At 36.8% G+C, this 21,637-nt stretch overlaps 3 protein-coding genes across 4 annotated transcripts; 2 read left to right on the top strand and 1 right to left on the bottom strand.

Moving 5' to 3' along the window:
• The first annotated feature begins 141 nt into the window (after window positions 1-141).
• olf186-M (Ki-ras-induced actin-interacting protein-IP3R-interacting domain olf186-M) lies at window positions 142-6,698 on the top strand. 2 transcript variants are annotated; one of them, XM_043429444.1, is made up of 6 exons: window positions 142-365; window positions 614-627; window positions 1,139-1,415; window positions 1,903-2,201; window positions 3,549-3,779; window positions 4,022-6,698. In XM_043429444.1, exons 2-6 carry the CDS (start codon window positions 618-620, stop codon window positions 4,924-4,926), a joined length of 1,722 nt encoding a protein of 573 aa, XP_043285379.1. In that variant the 5' UTR covers window positions 142-365; window positions 614-617; the 3' UTR covers window positions 4,927-6,698. The 2 variants fall into 2 exon arrangements, with proteins under 2 accessions (XP_043285379.1, XP_043285380.1); XM_043429445.1 differs by lacking the exon at window positions 614-627.
• A 7-nt stretch (window positions 6,699-6,705) lies between these two features.
• Window positions 6,706-10,584, bottom strand: LOC122416464 (nucleolin-like). Its single transcript, XM_043429453.1, has 4 exons — window positions 10,254-10,584; window positions 8,473-8,718; window positions 8,238-8,378; window positions 6,706-8,160 (listed from the first exon to the last, which is right to left on the bottom strand). Exons 1-4 carry the CDS (start codon window positions 10,359-10,361, stop codon window positions 8,029-8,031), a joined length of 627 nt encoding a protein of 208 aa, XP_043285388.1. The 5' UTR covers window positions 10,362-10,584; the 3' UTR covers window positions 6,706-8,028.
• Window positions 10,585-11,626: 1,042 nt separating this feature from the next.
• Window positions 11,627-19,330, top strand: LOC122416129 (dipeptidase 1-like). The gene is made up of 8 exons (XM_043428831.1): window positions 11,627-11,889; window positions 12,166-12,292; window positions 14,397-14,568; window positions 14,649-15,086; window positions 17,584-17,842; window positions 17,943-18,027; window positions 18,674-18,749; window positions 18,881-19,330. Exons 1-8 carry the CDS (start codon window positions 11,806-11,808, stop codon window positions 19,113-19,115), a joined length of 1,476 nt encoding a protein of 491 aa, XP_043284766.1. The 5' UTR covers window positions 11,627-11,805; the 3' UTR covers window positions 19,116-19,330.
• The last annotated feature ends 2,307 nt before the right edge of the window (window positions 19,331-21,637 follow it).

The raw sequence follows: 21,637 nt of genomic DNA, 5'->3' as shown, positions 1-21,637 counted from the left end.
TAGATTTGAAATTAAACACTTTCTCTGCGTTATAATATATAAGTTTTTAACGATACGAGGTAAATTTTTTATCAAGAATATAGTCAAATTTAGAATGTTTGCGGAACTTAAGCACGAGACGTCCCTGCGGACAGGTCACGACGTGGGGACTATTTAACAAGTGGCAGGGTCTTCAGTACCTCAATAGTTACGCGGACATACGAATCGTTTGCTCTCGCAGCTCTCGCACAAAAAACATTTTCTTTTATTTTTTTTTTCGTTTTACATAACAATTGAGCGAAACAAAAGCACTTTGATCGAGACCACGTCAAATTATTGGACATTCGCACAAAATTATCCGTATCTCGAATTATAGTAAGCAGCAGGTGAGTAAGAAAAAATAACGATAAAATAATTATCAACTTGTCAAAAAGAGATAAAGGTAAATATATCAATAGAAAAGTAGCACAAACTTGACTAACTTGTTTTTCTTTGTCGTAATAATCGACATGGGGTAGAACGACGTTGAAAATCTGTTATAACCTGTTATAATTTCAGCTCTTTCGTTTGTTTTTCGTATTATTTATTTTGTCATTTGACAACTTTATTTCATTGAACATGTTTATGCCGCCAGGATAATGGATCCAGGTATATCACGAAAACAGCAGTAACAAAACAATATTTGTAATGAATTCATCGTTTACAGAAAAATATTAAACTATCTCAATGTACACAGTCATAGACATTAGCCATAGCAATCCAAATGAATAGAAAAAAAAGAGAAAAAAAAACAAATACTAATGAAAAAAAAGTGAAAAACCAAACAATTCTCCTTCACTGAATGTCTACATTTTTCATGCAATTTTCCATGCACCATGCACGATATGGAATCCTCGAAAACTACTTAAATGCAAATGTAATGTTGTATTATAGCTAAACCTTAACAGCTACTGAAAAATGTTGCTTCTCTTGAAATTTTTCATTACTCGATTACTGTCTCATTCATTCTCTTTCAATCATTTTCACAATACAAAATCTTCAATGATGCTTGTCGAGAGATTTGGGTGTCACTGAATTTGTCTTGATATCTCTGCTCGAAATGTCCCTCGTCACATTTCTACCAATGTCTGAATTTAATAAAGTTCAATGATTTTCACAGAAAACATTGGAAGAGAGGCAATTCTCAAAGTGACCGATTGGCTACGAGGGGTTTGGACAATGAGACGAAAGACTGGTCCTGTTCAGCAATGGGTCGATTCCATACCTTCACCCACCAAATCGGCACCTGAATCTCAATCTATGTTAGAAGACCATCCAACACCGCCTCTTACTCCTGTTTCTTTAGGAGAGAATATTTTTATCAAACCAACCATGACTGTATCAACTCCTATAGCTGTTCCAAATTCACCCCTCGTCACAAGAACTGGGGTTTCCAGGTAAGTAATCAAATAATGGGTTCAAACTAGAATTTATGTAGTTGAATTAGGCATAAATTTCATGCTTACAACATTGAACAGCAATAAATTGTATTATTTTTATCCATGGATTTTTTAATTTTTGTAGTCGTTTTGATTTCTCTTGTTGATTCATTTTGACATAAGGACAAAAATTTCAAATCTCTGTGAACACTACATCCATGTTTCAGACTCTATCGAAGAATGAAATGAATTTTTTTTGTATCGTCATGATGGAAACTTTGAATCGTTTATAAATTAGCAGATTAGAATTAACCTTTCGAGTACACTGGGGGCCCAGTGGCCAAAAAATACAATTCTCTTCAAATGAACGGTGAAGTTTTTTCTCCATAGCGTGAAATCATCTAGCAGAGCAGAGCAGGTTTCATAAAACCAACGCAAAGCGGAGCTTCTCGGAAGTTAATCAAAAAAATGGTTTGTCAATAATTCGAAATTTTTCATATTGCAGTCCTGTGGCGCACAGCCGCTTAGCACGAGACCCGAGTTTTCAATCTGACAGTAGTCACTGCAGCAGTGTGGAAAGTCTTTTGGAGCTGCGTCGAGCCGACCCCGAGGCAATTCTTCTTGGTCTTGGCTTCGGGGGTTGTCCAAACCATTCACAAGAGAACGGACCACTCTCGAGGATTCCAAAAAGATTTTTGCAGCCTTCCAAACTCCAGGGAATCACGATAAATGATTTTGTTAAGCATGAACAGGAAACGAGTGAATCCCTTGATTCTGCCTCTCTTGGGTATAGAGGACTTACAGGTATAAATTGAAAAATCTAATTGTCGAAAAACCTTTATCTTTGAGTATTTAAAAGTGCGGCAAACCTCGAGCATGAAATCTCCAAATCTTTCGATTGAAACTTCCTCGTGTCTCGCTCTTTGACTTTGGTACGAAGAAAACAGATGCCTCTTTGGTGCTCTAAAAATACATCAGTCATATCTCCTCGTTTTGAACGAACAGAGTGTGTTCCAAAAGGGTCAATTTTTCTATGAAAAACTTTATTTCTCTGCATTCGAAATATTGTTATGGAAATGAATTTCATGGGATGTCACGAATTCATAGGAATTGACAGCATCAATAGGGCAGAAGAATTAATATACTGTTGCCAGTATTTGATTGAGGCGAGTCCTCGAAGTATATATGAGATTTAGCGGTTTGAGTGAGTGGACGGTGAGGTGTATTGTGTTGATTTGTAGGTAGCAGCGATACTCTGAGTGTGCCGGTACGCGTTCGTCATCGTCGACTCTCCGGACCCAGTGACTTAGTAAGTCGTTGCGTCCCAAATCTCTGCATCGTTGCGAGTTGATCGATTTCTTGCTTTTTTTCGTTATATCAATCTTCTGGTTTCGAATTTGTATAGTTTTTATAATTTTTAATTTTTTTGTTATCTCGATGATATTTGTTTGTTTACACCGGATATTAGTTTTATTTAATTACGTACTCCCGACTGCCAACACAGTCCTCAATCCGTTTACAAATTGCTCACGTGAAAGATAAGAGGAATCTCGGCTCGACGAACGTCATGCTTCAACACTCTGTAACAATTCACTCACGATAATTCGAGACGCTGTCACGTCGCTGACTCACAATTAGCGATATATTGAATTCTTTCTATTCTCTAATACCCCGAGAATCACGCACTGAAATAATCATATATTGACATACGTTTTGTTTACAGACTAAAAATAAATTAGAACGCGTAACCATTACACTTTTTTTCATTTATCGTAATTTGTTTTATATCGACATACGTCATTGGTTGCGTAATAGTATCGTGTTCACTAGTGCCGAAGACAATAATCCCGTTAACGAGCCACAGATGAAGCGGTAAACAAAAATTATAAAATTCCGATTCAACGATGGAACTTGATCTCGTTTAACAGACGCGCTATACGGGTGAACAATTTTTTATTTTGTTTGTTTTTTACTGTAACACTGCATGAGAGAAATTCCATTTTTTTTATCATCACCCAAATATAGTGTCATTATTTTATGATGTGGTACGATAGTCGATAATATTAATCTAATTTCGTTCATCCAATTTGTTTATTGGTGTCTTACAAGTTATTTCCCGTGAAAAATAAATTTTTATTGTTTTTTCGAAAGGTTCGCCATATGTAGCCCCTTCGGAAATAGTCCAAAAAATCATGGAGCGCTTGCGAGAGCACGAGAGTCATGAGCAAGATCCATACACCATGCATAATACAAATACTGAACCCTACAGTCCGATATTTCAAGATATCAGCAGACTTTCAGTCCTCTCACCAGATAATCGTCAATTCTTGGAACGACCACGATCCAAAAGTCCGGATATGCGAAACAAACGGATGATAATAGGTAAGATATTTTTTTCTTCTTTTTTTCTGACGTACACGGACTGTCGTGTGCGTCACTATGAGTTATTTTAAACACGACTTTTAAATTGAATCGCTGTATTTTCATGTAAGCTCGGATCGTTACTCGTGTTGCAATCATTCATAAACTTCTTTGCAAATCAGGTGACGCGTTATCGGATAAAACGTTAACGGGTACAAACACGGCCGGATGATATGAAAATCATTGTTGTATTGATATTTCAGGGCAAAAATCTTTTGCATTTGGGTGTGACGGTGATCTAATCGAGATAGATTCGTTAGACCATCAAGATTCAGGAAATTCAAGCACAAACGGTAACGCGGACAATCATGAAATCGAGCTTGAGGACAACTTTGTCCTTGACGGATCGACCTTAAGTAACAATTTCAAAACATCTCAGACACATCCCGTTGACGGTAGATCAAAGAGCACAATGTCAAAATTAAAAATGGAGAAAAGACTCTCGAAACAATCGTCCATCGACGATACCGCACAAGACTTAAGTTTTCCAAATAATATATCTCCGCCGGTGAAATCACCATCACATTTTTGTGACAACACCTCGCATCATCAGTTCGAGGGCAGTAATCTAGATGCTTGGAACAACAATGAGCACATGTCAAACAATCGAAGATCGAGTTCCGACTCTGGTGATGTGAAGAAATTGCCATGGGCGCGATTGTCCAGAGATACTGGGCGTCGTTACAGCGATAGTTCGTTGAGGCAAGGTTCGGATCTGTTCAATAGGAGAAAAAGTTTAAGACGTCAATCAAGAATAAGCGACAACGAAGCGGTAAAATTTGGCGGAACGGATTCTCTCTCAGAGCTTGTTTTGCCAGAAAGACCAGAGACGGCCGAGTCGGATAAAAAGCTTGAAGAGAATGCAGAAATCTCAGAAAATTCGAGCTTCGAAGAGAATGAACTTGAAGGCAGAATCGAAAGATCTGATAGATTAAGCCAGACGGATGGAGAAGAAGACTCAAATATATCAAATGGTCAACCGGTTACTAATGAAGAGAAAGTCGAAATTACATCGTCGAAAAAGCCAGGAAAGAAACGCCATGGTTTGTCGTCGCTTCGCGGAATTTATAATTCTGTCGTAAGCGTTAAAATGGAGCCGGGTTTTTGAAAACTATACACACACACACGCACACACATGTGTTGTATGTATTCACGTATATATTACCAGGAGGCCAAAATGGTAAATTTTAAGTACACCTCAAGGATTATACATATGAATGTAGGCCTATCGATATATCAACTCCCAGTTTCAAGCCTAGAATAATTTTTGGACGAAAATGCCCTTTTCTATGAAGCTGATATTTGATATTGCAATTCATATTCAAATCGCGAATGTTGTGGATATTTTGAAATCTGAAATATGAGTTCTTTTATTTCGGAATTGTATTCTGTGAGAAAAAAAAAGGCAGGGTACGAGTACGTCACCGAACAGTTGAACCCCGCATTGTGCGCGCGCTTATGTCGGCGATTTGGATAGTGATTTTTTTCTTGAAAGAACATCAGAAAAGAAAATGATTTTTTAACAATTTTCAAAAGTTTATATTTCAGCTAATATATCTGTTCGAACGGCATTCTATTCTGTGAACGCCCTATTTTTAAGAAAAAAAAAAAAAAAAAAAAAAATAGATATTAGAGATAAACTCAAATCCGGTTCAGCTGAAATCTTTCAACTTTATACATATATACGAGAACAATACGGGATCCAACTGCCCGGTGAAGTACTGACACCCTGCCGAAGAAAAGGTGGACCACATTTAGCTATAATTTAAATATTCAGCTGGTTTTTTTACGTAGACTTTAGGTAGGTAGATTTGAGCATGAGAAATGGGAACCATATCGAAAAATATATCAGCTTCTTTACAGGTCTAACTTCTATTGCATATCTTGAAAATAAGTTTTTGTAGAAACATTTTTTCAAAATTATGAGAAATTTTTTAGAAACACTTTTTAAAATTATCAAGGTAAAGATCGTATCTATGGCTCGTCGACGAGCCTCTAAATAAGTAGAGAATTTATCTGTATTCTCGATCGTATCTAAATCTTCCGCTGAAAATTTTTTTTGTCAATTTATATACTCTATTTTCACGTTATTTCTAGAGAGAATAATTATATTGTAAGTTAGTAATGCCATTGATAGCACAATTAATAAGAATACTTCAACAGAGAAAAAAATGATTCTGTAACAACGGTAGAAAAGGGATTTTTTTTTAATTTCCCAATTTACAAAACTACGCATAATCTAGTATAAAAAAAAAACAAAAAAAAAATACAAAGTTTGCGTGCCTTGTGCTCAAGGCGATTATGCAATTGTGACTTGAAAAATATCAGTAGAGGCACGTAAACGCGGTACGGTCGTAACAAACGACAATGCATTTCTTTTTAAAAAGACTTAATTTTTATTTTCGTTCCAAGAGATGATATTCCGATTGTTATGCAGGTCAGTTTATAGGGAGAACTAAGAGAAAAGCTATGTGAGTTTCACTATCAATTTAAGATGATATATTTTTGTTTAATTGAAATGTGATCTAGGGTAAGGTTTACCCCGCACGAACTGTACAAGGATTAACCAACATTGAACTTTCGAGTTTATATAGAGAAAACGTTAATGATATTATAATGTTTTATTCTAAATCACATTTCTGTGAGGAAGTTTCTTTTCGATAGTCTGGTAATTCGTTATAACGAGTACTCGCGAATCTCAGGGTGTGAAGAATTGAGTTATTCATTTTGTTACTTACCGAAAAGGTTCCTGCCTTCTTTCAATATTCATTCCACTGACAATTGTCACTACACACATATGTATACATACAAAATGTAATGAAATTTTAAGAGTATTTACATAAATATTACTTTACTCGGAAATCTATATAAAAAATAGAACGACTTGTTTTTCATTTGCCTCTCTTCGACAATTCAGTTTTTATTCTCACAAATATTTTATGCAGAAAAATGAATTCAGATACGAGTCACGTATAATTCATAAGTTTCGACGGGTTTTTAATTTTTAGTATTTGGATTATTTTTTTAAATCAATATTATTACCATTATCATTATTATTATTATTCATTATTATAAAGAACGGAAATAAAAGTTGTTTGGTTTGCTTATAATTAATTACCGTTGTAATTACAAAAATGGTATTCGGACTTGTGATCACGCAATTTTGAAGTAAACAAATGTTAGTGGTTCCGTTGTTTCTGTTCTCTTTTTTTTACTTTTTCCATTCACGGTTTCGTCAACGTAACGAATATCCAAAATATATTACGTATAAATGCAGAATTAAGATTTTCTTTTTTTTTTATATATGTTTTTTCTCAATGATTGGAAGTTACAGGTCGGTCTCCTGTGTTTTCTTATCCATGATTTCGATCCTGTTTGTTTCTTACAGTTAATAAAGTGGAGCATTCACACCGCCAAAATGTCAAAAGAAATTTCTACAACACAATCATCCGCATTTTCAAATCTGCTTTTGTCCTCGTAAATAGATAACGTCAAAGGGCCAAGGGTAAGAGGTCAATGACTTATAGAGTAACCATTTATATTTTAAATGCCTCAAGTATTGTTCTTTTCATTTTTCTTTTTATCGGGAGCCTTGGGGATAAATGGACAGAGGAACGAGTACAGTGGGAGAAAATATTGTGAGCTGGATAAAGGAAAGGAACCGTTTTTTGCTCCCTCGAATGATTCTCGATTCAATGAACTTACGTATTTTACGAATCATAAACACGCAACAAATTTGATTCTATTATTTTCCATTGTTTTCCATCAAACACGAATCTTCGACGGTATATGCAAACAAGAAACCAATTTATCTTTCGGTCAGGGCTGACGCGAAAGGAGCGATTTTTTTTCCTGTCCTCATCGTTGCATATTCGTTTTTTTCGTCACTCTCTCGTTAAACTGTATTCCTTAATTGTATCTTAAAACTTATACAAACAGATGACAACATTCACTCTTGCTACGGTATTTACTTACTCCTCCTCTTTTCCTAACCTGGAATAAAGGAGAAAAGAAACACAATTTTTCATTCCTCACACCTTTTTGCGTCTGCGTTTGCACTTTCCTTTTTCATTTTTTCGTTGAGGGAACTGATTCGATGAGCGCTGTAAAGGTTCCCAGAGGGTTGGTTAATTGTAGAAGGGAATAGGGAGGGGGATCTTCGTATGTTTGGGAAATGGGCGAGGGTTAATGGACAGGGAAAAAAAGGATCTTACTTTACGACTTCCTGTTGCTGTTGCTCGTCAAGGTGAAGTTCGACGATTGTCTCCATCCTATTCTGCACCTTGAAGGTTACCTGAGCTGCTAAGTATTTGTCTTTGTGATTGATAGACCATCCAGAATACTGAAAATACAGTCACAGTGTATAGTAACGATAAATCCTTCATTTTACGTTGTGGCAACTTACGAACAAATAATTACCGTGGATGTGCTTTTGTACAATGTTTTTCCCTCCTCCTTGAAGGGCAAGTATTTTTGTAACAGGGCTTTTCCGTCTATCCTCCATAAGGTTGGATCGGTACTACCTCCAACATCAGCTTTCGCAACAACGAATGCTCCGGACTATAAGTTTTAAGAAGATACAAGAAATTTTAGTTGAAATCTGTATAAATATGAAATTGGTATGAAAATGGATTTCTCATTATTGTTATTTTACCGTGTAATCTTTTGGTGGAGTACCCGGTGATTCGTTGAAGCTAGTGTCATCGGAATCATCCTCCTCTTCCTCATCTTTTTTTGAACGTCTCTTCTTTTTAGGTTTCTTGCCAGTATCAGAATCTGAATCATCCTCTTCTTCTTCCTCCTCGTCCTCTTCGTCTTCTTCTTCTTCGTCTTCCTCCTCCTCTTCCGAATGTTGTCGTTTCTTTGCCGATCCTCTCTGTGGCCTTTTCTTAGCTCCTCCCTATTGTCAGAATCAATGATTTTTTCAACGATGCGGAACTAATAGGTTTTAACCACTCTTGCAAATATTTTAGCAATCCTCTGCACATGTTTTCTTATTATATCAACTCTATTTATTGAAGTTTGCTGTATATTTTTGTTGACACGAATTATCAAGTATTTCCTTTGAGATGCAATAATTTTTAATAAAATTATAAACCCTAACCAAGTTGCATCAGCAGTTAACAGTTTTCAAATGTTTTTTTAACCAACGAATATTCAGTAACTTTTAGAAAACAGAAGAAAAATATTGCAATAAATTTTTATTCATCCTCAATAATTAGCTGAACTGTTACGTAAAATACTTTGAAGTTGTCTCGAAGGTGTTATATGTTAACTAATATAAAGCGAATAAATATATCTACGTCTAGAATTTATAAGTTATGGATTATGGAAATAACGAAAAGCTCGTATCGATCAATGAAGTTGAACATAAATATAAAAAATTTGAAATCTCGTGATTCTAATTATCATGTTCACTGATTTGCAGAATTTTTTATTTCTACAGTTGAAAAATGTGTACATATAGTAGTCTGAAAAAACGTCATAAATATTAATACCACTGGATGTTGATATCATGTCGTGTACAAGGTCGTTAAAGATATGGGGAATCAAAAATTCTTCTTTATACAAATATCCCGAAATAATATCGACGCGAATGAGTATTATTATTATTATTGTTGTTGTTGTTATTATTATTTTGACAAGAGGGAGGGAGAGAGGGAACACGCGGAACATGAGCGATACGAAGAAAGGAACGCATGGAGTGTTTGAAAATAATGGAGTCCGCCACCGCCATTGGCCGGCCGGCAAAATGCCATCTCGTAATCGCAAACTAGAGCGTGGCGGCGCATATTGCTAAAAAATATTCGCCGAGAAAACAAAGCTATTTGTGGAATCAATTTTTTTGCCTCTATATCCGCTAGGTAGAGGCTTCGGATGGGGTAAATAAACGGAAGTGTATAAATATCTGCAGAGACAGTGGAACTCCACTGATTCAAAGAATACCGTTCAACAAATAAAGAATAATAAATCGCGACAATCGCGTTGCAACGACGCCGGTGCGCGCGCGCATTCTAGCAACCTCAATCCTCGGAAAGCGCACGAGTAAATTCAGAATTACCCTTTGCGTCTACTCTCAGCGTAGATTTTGTCACGAATGTGAGAGAGATGGAAATTATGCACGGGCAGGTGTTAGGCAGAACGGTTAATACATAGATACGAACTCGAAAAATATCGACGCGAGAGGGACGTATATAGTAAAACTAATCAGTACGATTGGGGAGCATTAATTCGTAAACGGTATATGAATTTTGTCTCACTGCATTCAATACGCGCAATAATTATGTTGACGGTATACCACAAAATGGAATGATTCATTGATGCCCATTGGAAATGTAGCAGGTTGTTCAGTTACATTTTGAATTTATATTGTAACCGGTTCTGTGAGTAGATTATTTTGGATGAAAATTTGGAAAATTACGATAGTAAACTCACCTCAGCCCCGGCTTCGGCGTTCCAATCCTCCTCTGATGCTCCTTCTACCTCCTCGGGATCATCAGCCGAGTACTCGTCCTCGTCCGACACGTCCTTCGTCTTCTTCATGATCCCTTTGCGCGAAATTTTTGCTGATTTTGCCACGAGCACTCGCGGAATGAACACACTGATTGTCGCCCGGCTAGATAACGTCGCGTTATTAACACGTACGACGACACACGTTCGTTGCTAAATTAATATTCGAGTAACGCGAAGGATTAATGCTCGCGCGCCTAGAGTTTCACGAAGTGACGAGCATGCACGAGAAACGAGAAACAAACCGCAAACAATATGGCCGTACGGAGGCGGCGCGATCAGCGGGAATAAATACGTACGCGCAATCGCGTATGCGCGTCAACCGGAAGTCTCTGAACGGACGTTCCGATTTTCGGATGCGCGCGCATATTCGAACTTGGGTTGACTATAATCTGTTTTTTTCGACTCTAAGGACTCAATATGGAGGAAAATTATCATCTTCGTATATTTCTTAGAGTATGAATCAACGCAATTGAGCTCCTTTGTAAATGTTTCCAAGAAATTTTCGAGGCTCACTCGGATACATTATAGAGACAGCCGCGCTTAAACAGTATGAAAAATCTCAAGAATAATCTGCATGTATACAAGATAATCCGTGTTCTAAGCATCAATTTATACACGTATAGCATGGTGCGTTGTTTTGAAAAAAAAAAAAACAAATCCTCAAAATAATGTTCGAAACGTTTCATTATCTAGAAATATGAATAATTCCTTCACCGATTGGATTTAAAAAACTCTGCAGAATGATCAGTTACTTACGAATTCAAAATATCGAGTGTGGCATTTCGCGATCGAGGGAAAGAAAAAAATTAAAAAAAATATATAGATTCGAAAAGTGTATTGAAAATAATTCCGTCGTTATATGTAATGCGCCATTTCGACGAGGATTCGCAATTTCGAAATGAAAACTTTGATCCAAAGAAGATTCATATTATATTTAGAATAATTGGAAAAAAAATCACATGAAAATGCGAGGAGAACATGAAGAAGAAGAAGAAGAAGAAGAATTTGGTTGATTTTGCCAACAATTTGACTCGATGAGTTTTTTTTTTATTTATTTTTTTATTGGCCTCACCTTTATACGTGGGCTAAAAAAAAAAAAAAAAAAAAAAAAAAAAAAAAAAAAAAAAAAATGAACGTTGAATCGCGTCCCGAAGACTCCGGAAATGATCTAATTCATTGTTTTCTGAATGAATTACGAATATTCAAAGGAAAAGAAAATGAAATCTCTGAAAAATTCAAAATGCTTTCTCGTATATACGCGATCAATATGATAGGTTGGCGCATGCGTTGAGACGGGACTTGGTACAGACGACGAGCGTCATTCGGGGTAACTATTTACCGAGTTCTTTCGCCGCTGTTCGCACCTCGCGAAATAAACATTACGCTGGATTATAAAAAAACAGTTAGTTTTGCGGATAAATTGAGTAGATCGAAACAAAAGAAAGCGACGAAAGGAGATACGGAACGTTGTGACATGTTCGAACTTTATGGAGTCAGTAAAGACGGAATGGTTTATCATTCACCACCTCCGCGGCGAAAGGAAGTCGATATACTTGAGGTATATATATATATTCAATGTCTTACCATTCTCGTTATAATCGATGTGACTAAATACCACAACGAAATTCAAATAAATTTAAAGAAAAACAAGACGATTGCGGAAGATCAATTTTGAAATATTCCTTCGAATTTTATTTCGCATTTGCATTAGAATGCGGAAATAATGCACGATGATAGTAAATATAGTATTCGTTTTATCGAAAATTCAGATGAAAACAGAGAGAGAGAGAGAGAGAGAGAGAGAGAGAGAAATCAATCCAAGTTACATTTTCAGACATGTCTGCAACTTTCTTCCCCGGAATTGATGAGAAAATTGCCGAACGGAGATGCGATACATCACGTTAAAAATACGGTTGTTACGTCGCCCCACGATAAGGACAAAACAGTTAACAGAGAAACTGGTAAGTTTGGTGTTTCTACGAGAGAATTGTAAATTTATGAAATTAAGCTTCATCATCATTTTTATGATAGTTAGATTAAATGATGTTTATTATTAATTATAAAATATAATCGGAATGTCGTCGATAGCAAAATAATGATAATGATAATATACGAAATAAAGCGTGCATCGTCTTCTAAGAACGAATTTCTCGTTGAGAGTTAGTTTTTTTTTAATTTATTACAAATTCGATACGATTCGAGCAGGGGCCGGAAAATATGAGTTGGAAAATCTGAGGCACTTGTCGCACTGAGGTTGCTGCGCGATATTTTTAGATCAAGATTTTATTATATATGGTGAAAAATGTACGTTTGACGTATGCGACGAAATGTCGAGGATCCGAGTATTATCGGTTCTGGGTGACCGGCGATGAAAGATACTTTCTCATCGAGAAATCTCAGCTCGATTAAATTGCGTTTCACATTTAGGAAGCGAATAATTTGCACGAAAACCACGATCATCGTCCTTACGTAAAATAAAAGTCAAAGTACCGAAACGCTATACTGCATGCGCTATACGCGCGAGACAAGATTCCGGCGATTAAATTTCTTTTCATGGATCATCGATTTTTCTCGTCCCTTCTCGCACAATACTATATATATATAGTTATCACAAAAGTCTCATCAGTCTCGTTCAATACCTCTAACTAAAATACATTCATCAACAAAGAGCCGTACGCGCAGTATTTAAGGAGGGTGGATCACGAAATCAAAATAATCAGAATTTGATAAAATTTCGCGATACCATTCTTTGGCATCGAGTACACAAATACGATTTTTTTCAATTTTTTTTTACCACATGGTTATCGCATTGTTGAGCGTTAAGGAGGTTGGGTACAAAAGTCTTTAGAAATTGATCAAATTTGGTGATAATGTTCTTCAACATCAAATGCGAAAACACAATTTTTCTCAAAATTTTCTTCTGCTTAGTTATCGAGTAATTACGCATTAAAGCAGATTTCTTATGCCCGGAATATAAACGCTATGCTTATACACGTGAACTTTAGTGATCAATTACTCGATAACTGTACAGAAGAAAAATCTTAAAAAATTTGTATTGTCAAATTTGGCACTCAAGAATATGTTCATCAAATTTTATTAAATTCTTATAATTTTGATATTTTTAATGTATTTAAGATGGTTTAGCATGGCAACTATGTAACGTCGCTATCCACCCTCCTTAAGGATATATTGCACAGGCGATACAATGTTGCCATGCTAAACCATGCTAAAAACATAAATAAATTCAAAATGATCAGAATTTTATAAAATTTGGTGAACATATTCTTTAGTGCCAAATTTGACAATACAAATTTTTTAAGATTTTTCTTCTGTACAGTTATCGAGTAATTGATCACTAAAGTTCACGTGTATGAGCATAGCGTTTCCATATATACAGGTATACATTCCGGGCATAAGAAATCTGCTTTAATGCGTAATTACTCGATAACTAAACAGAAGAAAATTTTGAAAAAATTTGTGTTTTCGCACTTGATGTTGAAGAATATTATCACCAAATTTCATCAATTTCTAATTATTTCGACTTTTGTATCATTCACCCTTAAATCGAAGCTCTTATGCACGAGATGTATAACTGTAAACTGTATGCTTATACACGTGAACTTTAGTATTCAATTACTCGAGAGGTATGTGGTCGAAAAATCTAAAAAAAATGTATATTGGCTTATATATTTTTAAACTATACGTTTACCAAATTTTATGAAATTCTTATAATTTTAAAATTCTTAATATTTTTAACATGCTTTAGCATGGCGACATTGTATATCGTCGCGATCCACCCTCCTTAAGGATAAATTGATTTTTGATTAAGGATTTGGAGGACTTTGATTTAGGAGCGCTCACGCAAATACCCCGAGTTTAGGGGGTATACAAAATTTTTATTCCGAATTAAGGGGTTTTATCGATTTTTCAAAAGATCGCGATTTCGCGAAAGCCAATTTGAAGGCTGGGTATTTATACGATTTTTCTTTAAATTTGAAAAGAAAAATATTTGACTATAAATATTCGTAGGTATTATACGAATAATGTTTTTGGTGAAAATTGCAGTTCGCAGTTTAGGACGACGATGGCTCGTGATGATAGGACTTTTCTTCCTCGGATGTGCTCTCGTAGCTGGAGTCGGACTTCCCTTGGCTCTCGAATTAAGAAGCTCGCATTTGCTGGAAGCGAGGCTCCAGGTCGTCAGGAGGATTCTGTCGGAGACGCCGTTGATCGACGGGTAAAAAAAAGGCTTCGTCGAAAAAACGAAAATGAAATAGTCGCGCGGGGGGGAAGAAAAATCGTACATATCGATTTCAGGCACAACAATTTCGCGTGGAATCTTCGCAAGCATCGTGGCAACACGAACATTCGTGATTTTCCATTTGACTCGGATCTCTCCCAAAACGAGACGTTCGGTCCTCAATGGCAAACGGATTTGTCGCGATTGCGCCAGGGAAATATGGGAGCTCAATTTTGGTCGGCCTATGTGCCGTGCGAGGCACAATTTCTCGACGCTGTGCAGCTCACTCTGGAGCAAATCGACGTCGTGCGACGATTGACATCCAAGTATTCCTCCAAAATGAGACTGGTTACGTCCAGCAAAGAACTCGAGAGAGCCCACAAAGACGGGGTTTTAGCGAGTCTCGTTGGGATCGAGGGTGGTCACAGCATCGGAGCTTCGATGGCAGTCTTGAGAAGCTTTCACCTTCTCGGAGCTCGCTATATGACTCTTACGCACCGTTGCAATACTCCGTGGTGAGTATAGTACAAGCTCATTTACGAAAATTCTCACTTTTATCAAATAAGCGATATGCGCTAAATTTATCGTTATACTTCGCCCGCACTCACCGAACAACGATCCATTTCTTTGGACTCGAGCTCTTTTCTGCATCAAACTTAAATATATACATAAATATTACCAACTTTTAATTATTCAATCGATTGAACCGATAAATCATTTTTTTTACTGTTGAATCTCCGTTGAGTTATGATCTTAAAACCACTTAACTGGTAAGCGAGTGAATCCACTCCCGTGCCAAAACTGGTACGATCGAGTACGAAAATCGTCATAACTTGATATTTCTGATTTTCAATGCTCAACGCTTCAATCAAATCGAAATGCAAAAAAGAAAATCAAAATGGACAAAAGGAAATGAAAATGCAAAAAGGGGAAAAAAGTTCTGCAAGGATTCATCTCGAGGCTAAAATCAACACAGAACAAAATAGAAAAATAGGGAAAAATCAAAAATCAAAACAAAAAAAAAACATTGAAAAAAGGGAGTATAAAATCCTATCGCAGCCTCCACGTGGCACACTCTGGGGTCGTGACTTACGCAGTCACCAGCTAATAGCGGGGGAATTTTGTTGAAAATATATTATCGAAATTAAATAATCATTTACATGTCAGTCCGCCTTCTTGGATCCACCATTCCGAATTTTCAAAATTAGACCTTAGATTCGGATTCAGCGGCCCAGAAAACCTTCGGATACCAAGTTTCATCGAAATTCATCTAAATTTGGAAAAAACGCATATATGCGTCCTTACCAGTTAACTGGTTAAAGACTGATTTTTGTCTTACGACTGTGCGTAGAGTATATTATAATATTAGGGTGATGCAAAAAAAAGATATTTTTTTTCTTTTTCGGAGCTTCAACGGAAGTCCGTTAAAAAATAGTAATTTTCCCAAAATTTCAGATTGAAAAAAAATTTTTAAATAATGCTCGAACCATTTTTCGATATTTCTCTGCTTTTTTCTCAAAAATCGTGAAGCGAACATTTTTTTTGGCTATCACAGCAGAAAGTGTTAGTGTGTGACTCTCGAAAAAATTGAAAGGCTGCCTCGCATAATTTATTTCTTTTTTTTTCTGTACATTTATGAAATTAAAAAAGGTAATTTCTCTAAATTACATGTAATAACAAATATTTTTGCGTTTTTTTCAAGCGGTTGATTTCAATAAAAATTAGTAAATATTTCGACCGAGTCCTGTTAAAAAAAATGTAGACTAATGAATGCAAAATTGCGAATATTTTTCATCAAACTTCCAAAATCGGTCTCGTAATTTTTGCGGGTATGAAAAAAAAAATTAAATTAACAAGATCGGAATTGTACAAAAAACTGCCATCCTGTAGAAACTCAAACAGTTTGGAGCTAAAAAATGTTAAGCATCGGCTTGCATTTTCTTTTCCATCAAAGTTCAGTAAAAATATTTTACTAATTTTTATAACAGATATGGAAAAACTAGAAAAATCCCAAATTATAACGTCTTCTGTAATGAAATTCCAGGCTCGGAAAGAGAAAATTTGAATTCGACAAAATTTTGAAAAACTATTTTTGCAAAATACTTTCACCCCGTTTTTTTTAAAAGACGACAATACTTTCTGCTATGAGAGCAAAAAAAAAATTCTTCAATTTTTATTATTTTTTAATATGTTTTTATACATGTTAAAAGAAGTGTTCAGCTAAATTTTTAGCTCGTTATCTCCACCCATTTCGGAGTCGTCGATTTTTGCTTAAAAAATGTATATCTCTTACTATAATTATCATAATGTCACTTAATACGGATCATTTTTTTAAATTTTCAACCTTCTTTCTAAATAAAAATTTAAAAACGGAAAAATAATTTTTTTTAATGCTATTTCGGCTATTTTTAGTAAAAAAAAATTGGTTTTTCGTTCAATGCGACACTTTCGATTTTTTTCAAAAAAATTCACAAAATTCTGTGTTAAAAAACAAAATTTTTGAGCCTTATTGCAAGATGGTCTTCAAATAATTTCTAGTAAAAAAAAAAAAAATTAAAAAACTTATTTTCTTTGTCATTTCGATTTATTTTTATTCTAAGATTACGTAATTCCTTCAATATTTTGAGACTGATCGATGATGACTCGAATTTGAGATTGAATGATGATGAATCGATGACTTCGGAATGGGTGGAGATAGCGAGCTAAAAATGTAACCGAAGACTTCTTTTAACATGTATAAAAACATATTAAAAAATTTTTAAAATCGAAGAGCGTGACGATTCAATTGACATGGAATGACCGACATATAAAAGCAGAAAACTCGAGCGTCGTTCGTCGATGTACGCGTCGCTATGTAGCTACGTCGGCGATAACTCAACTGAGAAAAAGGAAAGAAAAATACGAGAATTCATGAAAATCAATCATGTTGACGCGATTGTCAGAATACGCGATTATCCCAAGCGAACCAAGAAACTATTGATAAAAATGTAGTTAACCTTGTAACTGACGCAGGGCGGATTCTTGTTCGGTGGAAGATCCGAACGAGGACGCACCCCTGGATTTCCACAGCGACGGGCTCTCGAAATTCGGGAAAGCAGTAGTTCGGGAGTTGAACAGACTCGGGATGCTCGTTGATCTTTCCCACGTTTCTATAAGAACGATGAGAGACACGCTGTCGATAACAAAAGCTCCTGTTATATTTTCTCACAGTGCTGCGAGAGCTCTGTGCAACTCATCGAGGAACGTGCCCGACGATGTCTTGCGAAATTTGGTCAGTCCGCAACCTTATTTACCGATTAATAAGTACATCTCTTGTCACTGGGTGCTTCGAGAACGTCACATTTTCACAACCTTTTGCTTTTATTCACCAGTCCGTGAACGGTGGTCTGGTTATGATCAGCTTCGACAGTGCTCATCTCAGCTGCGGAGATAAAGCTTCGATGTACGACGTGATCGGTACGATTTTTAAACCTCTCATACACCTCGGACGATATAGCATATATTGGACTAAAAACTTATTGTGACTTTCCGACATGCAACTGCGATTGCATCGCTGCATTCTTAAGGAGTTTCGGTACAGAAGTCTAAATATTAAGAAATTGATGAAATTTGGTGATAATGTTCTTCAGCATCAAGCGCGAAAACACAAATTTTTTCAAAATTTTCTTCTACCTAGTTATCGAGTAATTACGCATTAAAGCAGATTTCTTATGCCCGGAATTTCGTATACCTATATATACATGGAAACTTTAGTGATCAATTACTCGATAACTGTATAGAAGAAAAATCTTAAAAAAATTGTATTGTCAAATTTGGCACTATATAATGTGTTCACCAAATTTTATAAAATTCTGAACTTTTTGAAATTTTTCATGTTTTTAGCATGATTTAGCATGGCAACGTTGTATCGCCTGTACCGAAACCTCCTTAACAGTATTCGCATGCGGTGACAAACTCAATTGCTCATCACAATTTTTAATTTTTTTGCATTTTTTTAAAATTTCAACAATTTTAATCGCAGACGTACACAAGTAATGCAAGTCCAAGGGAGAAAAATGATAGGATCTGAGAAACAAAATTTTTTCTTTCCTTTCGATTACAGCCCACATCAATCACATACGGAAAACCGCGGGTGTTAATCATGTAGGGCTGGGTGCTGGTTACGATGGAATATTGAGGCATGTCTCTTCACGATTAATTAACTCCTTGACATATACTAGAAAATCAAGCAACTTTTTTCATACTCCGCATGAATGACCGGGAAAGAACGATTAATGAAAAACGTTTTTGTGCTCGTCGCTGTGTACAGCCCACCGACCGAACTCCCGGACGTCTCGGGCTATCCTCTCCTCCTCGCCGAATTGACCAGGGATCGAAGATGGTCCGCCTCTGACATAAAGAAACTCGTAGGTGGTAATCTCATACGAATAATGAAGGAAGTCGAGATTAAGGCGGCCTCCCTGTCCAATCAAACGCCCAACGAAGAGTGGATATCACAGGAACTCATCGAGGATACTTCGTATTGTAGATATCACGATAATTGAAGAGGAAGAGAGAAAATTCAGTTATTCATATATTCAAAAATTAAGACAACGTTCATGGATCAATGAATCTTAATCGATTTTTCGCGCTCGCGTTTCCTACAAGCGTATTCCAAACATATTTCAAAATGTAAGAAGACTGTAAAAGCACAACTTTAACTCTTTTCGACGATTTTATTAAAAAATAAAAATAAAAATAAAAATAAAAAAAAAACGGTCGACACTTTTTCAATTATTTTCCATTCGCGAAATCGTACAACATTATCCCGAACTTTTCGATTCTTCACTAGACGCAATATATGTGACGTTTGAAATTATTCTTAGAATCGATTTTTGCGAACGCGATAGCGCACAATACGGAAATTGAAACGTGTTTCTTTTCCGCATATATCATTTCGTGAATTTGAGCCCGGGCGCGGCACACCAGCCTCAAAATCCGCTTCGCAGTTTTTTCGTCGGCATAATAAAATGTTTCCCGTAAACCACTAATTCAATTAGTTTATTTTTATTACGAAGAGAAGAGCGTCGTCGTTGCGGATATTTTGACGATAAAGGTTCAATGTATAAAAGAGAGATGAAGCATTGAAAAATATAAAGTTTTCGAATAAAAATGGGTCGTGGCATAAATAAAAAAGGATCGACGTTTCCAAACGAATGACAAAGGTGTCGCAAATAATTTGCGCGAGAGCGAAGAGCGTGAACGAAAAGTAATGAGAAATTTTAACAACCGCTTTTCCATCCGCGCGGTTTAGCTCCGTGGTTTAAAATATTTCAGTGAGTAAAATTTGTTCTCTGGAACAAAGAGTGAGAGAGAGAAAGCTTACGCCACGTGGTGCGACCGCAAAAAAAATCTAATATTACGAGGAGAAAGAGCTGTGGGAACCGCAAATTTGCACGACGCAGCAATTATGTATAGAGACACGTGCTGCTGCTGCTGCTGCGTGAACGCGCCTCATTTATACATCGTAATTCATAATGGTGCATCGACGCGAAGAATCAACCAAAGATATAAATACAAAAGTATACTGCGCGACAATGGATCGATGACAGAAATACACGACAGGGACTTCCGATCGTCGTGGCTCCGATTCGCGTGCACGCTCGGGTGGATCGATCCGCAATAAGCCTTCCGTACGCGTTAACCGATCCGGACCGAATCAAGTTTTTTTTTCGTTATGGACAATTATTTTACGATCTCTTGAAGGAACACACGATTATACCGGCCTTTCCTTTTTGTCTGGCTCGAGTTATCCAATCAATTCTAATTCCAGACCTCTGAAACAGGCTCGCCAAGTCGTCAGCAATTCGATCTTTTTTAAAGCAGAGGACTCAACTGCGCATTCGTCGTACGTGATAATCGAATTTCAATAAAAACTGTATACTTCAAGTTTTTCAATGACGATTCAAACGATCGACGCGTTCAACTCGTATTTCGCCGACATTTACCGGATTAAATTGTAAATGTAAAAAATACAATTGAACATTGTAAAATGCTCGTTTCGGGGAGAGATGTTGAAAAAATCAGAATTTCATGACGTTTGCGCATCTCTCCGAGGATTGTTTAATATATTCGATCGATTTTTCAAATTCTAAAGGCCACGCATCCACATCTTGTGTCTACTGAATCATCACGCGAGACTAAACAAGCGAGACTCGGGAACGTACGATAGAAGAGCCGGCGCGCGTGTATCCGAAGGCGTAGCGCTCTCGTTCTTCTCAGCTTTTCAATCAGCTTCATTTTTTCTTATAATAAAATATACCGGAGACTCGATTCGGAATTGCTTCTTCGCGTTTGGACTCGTAATCTCGCGATCGGCAAGACAAAAGTTGTAGTTTTCTTGTCGCCGCGCGTGATGCGCATCATTGCGGGAGTACGCGTACGATTGAAATAGAGAAAAAACAAAAATCTGAAATACACAAGAGCATTTGCGAAGTTCGAAATCTTCTGCGCTGTGCGTGCCTCTTTCGAGCCGTCCGAGAGGAGAGTATATTTTCTTCTCTTCGCGTTTATACTCGCGGTATAATGTGGGAAAGTGAGGAACGGAAGCACGCTATAAACAGTCGAAAGAACAAGTTCGCCTCGCCCCGGAGATAAACCGCGCGCGGCTGTTTCCCATTAATATTGTATCTAATCTCGCATCGTGGGGCACCGCGAAAGATGCGGACGAAAGGAAATAAAGAGAGAAAAGGGCGAGACCTTTCCCGATCGAGGGTCGGGTTTATCGACAGAATTTTCTTCTCATCGGAGCATCTCTGCCGGTGGCATTGCGGAAGTAAAATACAAAGGAATACATTTTATCGGGAGAGCAGTCTGCAACGTTACGTGACTTCTCTGGTCCGTACATGGCGCCTCATGGCCCGCGAAGATAAGTATATGCGACCTATTTTAGCTCGAAACTTGTCCTAATTCCATCAATCAGAGCGCGAGGCAAATAAGCGTCATTGTATGAGAACTCTGAATAGGCGCGATTATCTTTCTTCGTCGTCGAAAGTCAACGAAAGCTACGGGATAAATTGAGGCCGGG

Source organism: Venturia canescens, chromosome 9 (genome assembly GCF_019457755.1).
Source record: "Venturia canescens isolate UGA chromosome 9, ASM1945775v1, whole genome shotgun sequence".
NCBI classification, from domain to species: Eukaryota; Metazoa; Arthropoda; class Insecta; order Hymenoptera; family Ichneumonidae; genus Venturia; species Venturia canescens.
This window is presented reverse-complemented; position numbering and strand designations above follow the sequence as displayed.

Coding starts and splice junctions, on each gene's coding strand:
- LOC122416129 (XM_043428831.1), top strand. CDS start 11,806: ATGTTCGAACTTTATGGAGTCAGTAAAGACGGAATGGTTTATCATTCA. Junction 14,569..14,648: donor GAGACGCCGTTGATCGACGG/GTAAAAAAAAGG, acceptor TATCGATTTCAG/GCACAACAATTTCGCGTGGA. Junction 17,843..17,942: donor ACGATGTCTTGCGAAATTTG/GTCAGTCCGCAA, acceptor TTTATTCACCAG/TCCGTGAACGGTGGTCTGGT.
- LOC122416464 (XM_043429453.1), bottom strand. CDS start 10,361: ATGAAGAAGACGAAGGACGTGTCGGACGAGGACGAGTACTCGGCTGAT. Junction 8,719..10,253: donor ACGCCGAAGCCGGGGCTGAG/GTGAGTTTACTA, acceptor TTCTGACAATAG/GGAGGAGCTAAGAAAAGGCC. Junction 8,379..8,472: donor CTCCACCAAAAGATTACACG/GTAAAATAACAA, acceptor TAAAACTTATAG/TCCGGAGCATTCGTTGTTGC.
- olf186-M (XM_043429444.1), top strand. Junction 2,202..3,548: donor TGGGTATAGAGGACTTACAG/GTATAAATTGAA, acceptor TTTTTTCGAAAG/GTTCGCCATATGTAGCCCCT. Junction 3,780..4,021: donor AAACAAACGGATGATAATAG/GTAAGATATTTT, acceptor TTGATATTTCAG/GGCAAAAATCTTTTGCATTT.